Source organism: Prunus dulcis, chromosome 1, assembly GCF_902201215.1.
Source record: "Prunus dulcis chromosome 1, ALMONDv2, whole genome shotgun sequence".
In the NCBI taxonomy this organism is placed as follows: domain Eukaryota; kingdom Viridiplantae; phylum Streptophyta; class Magnoliopsida; order Rosales; family Rosaceae; genus Prunus; species Prunus dulcis.
The window spans coordinates 778302-786498 of NC_047650.1; the positions used below are offsets into that span (position 1 = coordinate 778302).

Below are 8197 nucleotides of genomic sequence, written 5' to 3' on the forward strand. Positions count from 1 at the left end.
TAACCTAACTTTCTAGATATAAAAGTTTATGAAAAAATGGCTCGTGCCTTGTTATTTTAGCATAAAAATAGATTAAATAAATAGGTTTAGAGAGCCTCGCGTAAAAGAAAAATAGAGGTCAATAACACTGTAATTTTAAAGATTATTTTTATCAATTTTCAAAAGACAATAGCTAAACTGTTATGTATAGACACGAAACTTTATGAGTGTAAATTGTAATTCATCCTTAATTTTCATTCAATATTTGTTTACAATAAAATAAAAAAAAGTTTAAAAAAGAAAAGAAAAGAAAAGAAGAAATAGCCATGAGTGACAATGAAACGACAACGTTTTCGTTAGTTTCAAACTTTGGTATCTTCCTAACCCAACGCCGCCACTTCACTCCATGGTACCACTGTTTTCCCGTGTGAGCTGTACTCATACGAAATGGCGTCGATGATGGCATTGCTAAGGAGCAGCAGAGGAAACATGGCGTGCGTTTTCGGCACGAGGAGGTGGAACCACGTCGCAGCCATGCCTCCGCCGTTCGATGGAGTCATGGAACGTAAGATTTTATCGCCACAGTTGGTTCTGCCCGAGTCTGATCGGGACCCAGCGCAGAATAACAACATCGGATTCGGGTTCCCCAGTTTCTTGTTCGGTGGATCGATGGAACTCATGGCTGTCCCCAAGAGAAAGGTATATGTCTTTATATATTTGGGGATTGAGATTTTAGGGGTTTTAGGGTTCTGGGTTTTGGAAATTATTTACTGTATGAAACTTTTTTTTTAAAGATCAATAACAATAATAAATTCTTTTCTTTTTTAATACTGAAGTTTATTCTTAATTGGGTATGTAAATCCCTGTCCTTTTCTCATCGCTGATAAATTTGTTTGCCTTCTGTATGGTAGAATTGCTCTGTTCTATATTGGGCACCATTTTTGAGCTTGCTTCTCTGAGTTTCTCTTTCATCACTGTTTATGAAGATAATTAGTATAGAGTGCTTGTGCCAGTAGAAATTAGAGGTCAATTTTCTGATTTGGCCACTGTGATTGTCATTCTTGAAGGTAATGTCCCATGTGTGAATGAATGGTTAATATAGTTCTGGCTCGTCATCTTTCTTGGATGTGTTTTGTTTCCATGTTTTTCATCACCTTTTGAAGATTTACAATTGAAGGCATCATATGTCCTATAAGTCTGAAGCTTCATTTACTTTTTTGTTGTCATTGTGCTATTGTAATTGACGTTTTAGAAGATGTGGGGTTTTGATATTTAAGGCTGGATATCGTGCAGACTTCTCCCCACAAGAGAGGCATAAGAAATGGCCCCAAGGCTTTGAAACCTGTTCCAGTGATAATCCGATGCAGGTTAGTATTTTGTAAATTATGACCAACACAGCTCTTGGTCTAGTTGTATTTGTTTTCCCAATATTGGTTGAGGTCCCAAGTTCAGATTTCCCCTTTCATTTCATCACAACAAAAAGTGTTTTGTAAAGTATCTAAGATTTTTCATTTCAGTGGAGAAGTCGATGCATTCCAGGAAATACTTATGATATCTTATTTATAATTTAGTTTTGAATATTGTCTTAGTTAGAGAAACAACCAAATTTTGGGGGATTACTTCATTAATCTTTTTTCATCCTTTTTTGCCCTGCAATAGAAAAAGTCTGGTATTCTGACACTTCCAGAACAATTGAAGTTTCTGGTTAGTCTTTGATCAATGTGTTGAGCAGATGAAATGATTCCGTTTATCAAGATAATGTTCATTGTATTACCGGGGTGGCAGCATTGAATTAGAAAGTTTTGATGGGAAGAAGGTTGTGGGCTTTCATAAGGGAAAAGAGAGATTAAGAAAGCATGGGAAAATGATATTTACCAATTGAGAAAAAGCATGAAATTGAACAACACTTAGATGTTTATATTTTATTGCTGAGAGAATGCTTTGGCTTACTCTTTTAGTCTCATGAAGTAAATCCAGTATGTTGTTTTTTTTTTTTTGTTATACTTATCATATAGATGCTTATATATATAGCAATAAAACGTTCATTTTGATTGTGACTGGTTGCAGGGCTTGCGGGCGTGTTAAGCTGCCACACTTTTTTTGTTGCAGTGGAGATCGGGGAAATGGCCATGAGCGTGATGGCGCAACAAGTTGAGATTGAAGTTGCGGCGGTATAGAGCACCCAACTGTAGTAGACTCGTAGGATATCTCAGATTTTGAAGAATTGAAATGAAGCTTTTCTTTTGCTGCTAAAAATGAAGCTCTCTGTTGAGATTGTTCTGTTTCCCAATCTATGGTTTTACTATCAAATGCTTCTTATTGTACCAAAACTAGCATCATTGAACTTGTTTACCGCCTAGCAGAGGCTGCCTTAATTCTTTTTAGAATTTAATAAGCATAAATAGTGCGAAAAATTGCATAGATATAGTTGGTCTTACATTCCTTAACCTTTTTCATAAAATCAATGAAACATATTATTTCATTTTGTCTACTGGGTGTGCCTGTTGTTAAGCTGGTGCAACCAACATTCCTGAACCTCAAAGAAATTTAGATAGGAAAACCTTTGGTGGGAAGGGAAAGTTAGGATAGGAATAGAGGCAGACGCAAGGCTGAAGAACAATTGCAAGCACATGTGAAATTACAAAAACTGTAGCGAAGGAATTTAGAACGGCCATTTTCCAAATTAAGCAAACATCTTACGAAATCAAGATAGGAACTTATAACAAGCCCTCATTAGAGTAACAAAGTCCAAAAACGCAAGATGAACGCCGCACCACGCTCAACACACATAATTGCTCATTAGTATTGTAAATATAAAAAAAATGAGATATCACTTAGTACAATCAAATAGTTATTCATTCCTCGTCGCCCAAATCATTGAACGCATCGTGCAAATCATTGAGCATTTCAACCCAATTCTCCTCCACATGCTGATGAAATGAGTATCCATCAACAGGAAGAACCAAATTGTCCATACCACGAAGAAATTCAGGAAATTCAGAACCCTCGCACATAAATTTACTAATATGAGAGGCAAGCTTTGATATTTCATCGTCATTCTCATTGAAACCAGAACAATCTCTGGCGTCCAACATCACCAGATCTTTGCATCCGCACAGCAACATGACAAGACTATCCCGACTAACTTTTGCACATTTAAGTACTTGATATTAGGCACCAACTTCACAATTGAGGATGCCTCACGTTCATGAAAATTAGCCTTTGGACAAAGTTAAACCATAAAAATTCTTGCAATGTGTTTGTATAATTGCAAGTATTTTCGCCAAATTAAAGCATGAACCCAATGATAACACCTCCAAATTTTTCCACTTGCCAATCAGCTCTAGGTTCGTGTGTTTGCTGTCCAATGCATCTCCTGGTAAACTCAAAGTCACAAGGCCAGGACACCTGCACACATTCCACAACAACAAAAATGCTACATTTACATTTACAAGGAAAATTAAACTACACTTGGATTGAAATTTTGAAAATTAACTTAAATGAGAAAACACACACATTTGCAGCAAATTCAAAGGTTCGATTGATCACAAACTTTAGAAAAGCGGTGACAGAGCAACGATCCCCATCAATTTGATACTCACTCACAAATCTGTCCATAAGATTTTGAAAATTCGGACATTCAGACACATCCCAAGGCCAGACTTCAATACATTCGCAGCATGAAGGATTGAGGGTCGCCTTGTACCACGATTTGCACACAAAAGGGACATCCAAAAGCAGTGACTCCTTTCCAACTTTCTCCAACACTTTGACCAAGCAGTCCATTTCCAAGTCCTCCCATCTTCGTTCGTCCATCTGCAACAACGATTTAATATAACTACATCTGTATACAATAAATTAATTAAACACCAAATTAAAAGAAAAAAAAACCATAAATTTCAAAAGAATACAAAGAAACCTGGGAAAACAATCATATGGTAATCCTTTTCCTATATAATAAGAACAAACAAGAGAATTAATTGATGGAGTGTTGGATAATTGTTCATTCAACAAGCACTTTCTGCATTCCAACAAACAACAAAAAGTAGGAAACTAGTTACTAGTCCAGCAATAATATAGAGGCAACTACTTCACGAGGAAGCAATTCTAGTATTTCCTTTTGGAAAAGCAAGTAGGGCCCTTTTTTTCTAAAGCAAGAAACTCTTTGGCACCATCTGCTAAGCTAAAGTTAAGAAGGAATTACCAAAGCAAGCAAGGCCGTAATTGTCCCATCACCAAACAAATCATCCTTATCACCGAAAGGACTTTCCACATTTCAATGCAGTGCATTGGTTTCGGAGGCTGATTAGGGCTAAGCACAGTTTGATTAACCGGACCAAGTGCTTGGAACTGCCTACCAAACTGAAACTGATCAAGTCGACGAAGGAAATTTTGTACTTTTTTCTTGTGCGCCATGTCGTCAATGCGAAGAGAGAAGAGAATAAGGCGGAGTTGGCAGAGGGGAGGAATTGTCGTCGTTTTCGTTGGTGTGGTGAGGTGAACATGTCGTTTGGGAGAGTGCCAAGAGAGAAGAGAATAAGGCGGGAAACATGGAGAGGAATGGAATTAGATGAATTAAGAGTCTCATGATCTGTTCTTCTATGGACCTGACTTGTGCTTCGCTGCTTCGGCTTCCCAGTCTCAAGCTCAATTTTGCAGCTAAATTTTTTCAATTTCGGGTTTCAAACTTTCAGTCAATTGGCTAGGCGGGCGGTAGGCGGTCGCTAGGGGGGAGCTAGGCGGCCAGGTGGGTTGGGTCTTTTCTCGGTGCCGAACCCCGGAGGACGAAGCAGTGACTGCGAGTGCAAGTTCCGTCCTCTACGAGTGCAAGCTTTGTGGAATTTATTTGAAGTGTATAGCCGCGCGGCTATGCTTTTTAAATATACAATTTTGTCATATTATTTTAGGGTTTGGGGCTAAAATACAAAAAACATGAGAAGAAGGTTCCAACTGCACATCATATCTCATTGAAAAATCTACAAATGATTGTCCAACTTCTTAATTTACCGTGACAAGAAGATGAACTAGGTATGCACAATGCTGGAGGATGGTGATAGCTCTCTTTAGAAGGCATAAGGTAGTTCTTTGTTAATAAGTTACAAAAATATGGAATACAAAGTTCTTCACCATATAAAATAAGATTCATCTCGATACAGTCATATCGATGGATAATGCCAAGATATTAAGCAGCTGGTTTTTGTACTTGTGTATTCGCTTTTTCTGCACATCAAATATTGCATCTAAACTAGCCTGCAGTTGAAAGTGTTAATAAATTTCAGTGTAATCTATTAGACATACCTTCAAGACAAAAGAGAAAAGATGAACAGGATAGAAGTTCTAAGAACTTGTGACCAAACCTTCACACCACTCATTGCTTCAATGTACTCAACGAGCCTCATTTTGTTAACCTTCTTAACCTACAACACGAGCAAATATACAACAGATTTAAATAATAATAATAAAACAATAGAAGCCAAAAGCTTAATATATTTTTGGTTCCTGAGCAAATATCAAGCCTAGAGTACCATCATCCATTCTTGTTGAAGGTCAGGATCTGCTGCATATGCTCGCAAGCCAGTTGCAAGCAATGTCCCACGCTTTATTCCAACCCAAATGTTCTTCACGAACAAGCACTCTCATGACCTCAGCTATTTTTTAGAGATGGGTGAGTATCACTGACCTGCAGAGCACCCTAATTAAGACAAGGAAAAATGAGCCTAGGAAAAAAGGAAACAGAAAAGCAAACATGAATGACCATCAGAGGAAAGTAATAAATATAAGTTCATTGTAGCTAAACAAGCTACAACGAAACATGCTAGTCTAAATACTTATTAGTATTACCAGTCAATGAAAGATTGAATTTCTTCAAAATGCTATAAAATAAAATAAAACTTTAATTTTAATTACCAAGTGCCAAAATCCACATATTGAGTCCAATTTGTGCATGTATGAGTATGACACGATTTATTTTCTTTTCTCTTATTTTTTGTCTTTTGGTGTGGAAAGCTTGCGGCCTTTTACCTTTTATTTTTGGACAAGTTATGTGATGTTTTTAATTTTTTACCTTCTCACAAAAAAGTTAAAACTTTTAATTTCTCCCCCTAACAAACTTCATTAACAGATGAGTTCGTTTTTCTATTCCCCTCCTAAACTAAAGTTGGTTTAGAGGACTTTAGTTGGCTTTGCTAAAGACTCTTTTGTTATAAGAGGCAACAAGATGACATGAGAACAGAAAACACAGCACAATCTTAACTACTGTTTACACAATATCAACTAGAGCTCTTGCATCTTTTCACAATGTTGGAAGAGGCGCAAGATCGAATCTCCCGTCTCCGTTAATAAATAAAAAAACTGTAATTAACATAACACACACTACTACAAATAAGCAAAAAGACGACGGTAAATCCCCGTCGTGTATTGAGTTTTTCAGTGGTCGTGGAATCCACCGTCATCTTTTCCCTCATAAACCACGACGCTAAATCACCGTCGTTGTTAAAATATAAAACGTCATCAACAAATAAAAAACGACGCCTTTATTCTACAAAAAGAACGAAAAAAGCAGTCGGGGATGAGAATAGACGACAAACTCTCGAAAAAAACCGTCGTTAGAAAGGAAAAATATGACACATATTAACAGAACAAGGCCGCAAAATAGACATACAACGACGCAAATTAAAATAATACGCCGTTAAATATAATTTTCACGACAACAAAAAATATGACGCCTTTAAGAAAATTAGAAGACGACGTTATTGATTCCTACTACGTCGAATATATAAAAACAGCCGTCGTATAATACATTTTCCACTTCGATTTTTCTATAAAACATGACGGGGAAATAGTTGTCAGTGTCATTGTTTACGACGTATGTATTTATATATTAGACGTTGAAAAAAACAAACAACGTCGGTTACTAATATATGAGAGTCGTATTACAAAATTTATACGTCCTATTTTCAGAAACAACAACGACGATAAATTAGACGTTGTTAAATAAAACAACGTCGAAAAAAAATAAAAACAGACGTGTTTAGTCTGCATAAGTTTTAAAAAATAGTCGAGGATGAGAATAGACGACCAACACAAACAAATCACCGTCGTTAAAAAGGAAAAATATGACATATTAGAAGAAAAAGGCCGCAAGATAGGCATACAACGACGATATTTAAAACATTACGCCGTTAAATATAATTTTCACGACGTTATTGAAAACTACTCTGTCTCTTATTGAAAACTACTACGCCTTTAAATACATGAGAAGACGACGTTATTGAAAACTACTACGTCTCTTATTTACAAAAGACCGTCGTGAAATAAGTTTTCCACTTCGATTGGTCTAAAAAAGATGACGTAGATATAGCTGTCTGTGTCATTATTTACGACGTATGTATTTATGTTGTTGACGTTGAAATGCGAAACAACGTCGGTGGCATTTATATAGTCGACGTTGTATTTATATGTATTCATTACTCACGACGTACTTATTAATGTAGACGACGTTGAACTTCTAAACAACGTCAATATTTACGACGCATTTAATAAACCACGCCGGTTCTAAATTAATGTTCAGATATTTAATCTCATTTTTAGACGTCGGTATTATGGGATTGGAGTCGTGTTATTTTGGATTACATGGCTGTTCTTAATCCTTCCCCGACGTGATATCCTGGATAATTGCTTCACAATAGCGTCGTGGTTCTTCATTGTTACGTTGCTTTAAGACGTCGGTAAATATGCTGAATAAATGGTTAACCATAACGTCGTGTTTTATTTGAACAGACGTTGTTTTTTATGCAGAATATAATGATTTAATCTGGATCCAGTATTTTTTGCACTGATTGTTTTGTGGCCAAAACCTGTATAATGAAAGTGAAGAAATCACATTACAATATATTATAAAATGAATGTCATACACTGCCAATTACATAAGCATCATTCAATCCATATATCTTCACACCCATCTCGAATATTTTGACCACCTAACTCACCCACCAGCTCATCAAATGTGTCAACATTTGGCATCCCTCTAGTAAATGGCTCACACTCAATTATCACATCACCTAAGACTTCATCACCAATAACATCATTATATTCTCTATTAGGCATTGATAAAACTACCGACCAACCACGATGCATCGGGTCGTCAACAAAAAAATATTTGTTTGACTTGAGAAGCCAAAACAAATTGGTCATTCCTATGTCCAATTTTACTCAAATC

At 36.4% G+C, this 8197-nt stretch overlaps 2 protein-coding genes across 4 annotated transcripts; one reads left to right on the forward strand and one right to left on the reverse strand.

The window, feature by feature from the left end:
- The first annotated feature begins 325 nt into the window (after positions 1-325).
- LOC117635437 lies at positions 326-2357 on the forward strand. Its single transcript, XM_034369759.1, has 3 exons — positions 326-678; positions 1273-1346; positions 2047-2357. Exons 1-3 carry the CDS (start codon positions 427-429, stop codon positions 2132-2134), a joined length of 414 nt encoding a protein of 137 aa, XP_034225650.1. The 5' UTR covers positions 326-426; the 3' UTR covers positions 2135-2357.
- A 272-nt stretch (positions 2358-2629) lies between these two features.
- Positions 2630-6343, reverse strand: LOC117635423. 3 transcript variants are annotated; one of them, XR_004586893.1, is made up of 5 exons: positions 5505-6343; positions 5337-5396; positions 4184-5229; positions 3496-3795; positions 2630-3387 (listed from the first exon to the last, which is right to left on the reverse strand). XR_004586893.1 is itself a non-coding variant. In XM_034369749.1 (3 exons), the coding sequence occupies exons 2-3, from the start codon at positions 3793-3795 to the stop codon at positions 3268-3270; spliced, it is 420 nt and encodes a 139-aa protein (XP_034225640.1). In that variant the 5' UTR covers positions 3899-4158; the 3' UTR covers positions 2630-3267. The 3 variants fall into 3 exon arrangements, 1 of the variants encoding a protein (XP_034225640.1); XR_004586894.1 differs by lacking the exon at positions 4184-5229 and having other exon boundaries at positions 5278-5396; XM_034369749.1 differs by lacking the exons at positions 4184-5229; positions 5337-5396; positions 5505-6343 and adding an exon at positions 3899-4158.
- Positions 6344-8197: the final 1854 nt, after the last annotated feature.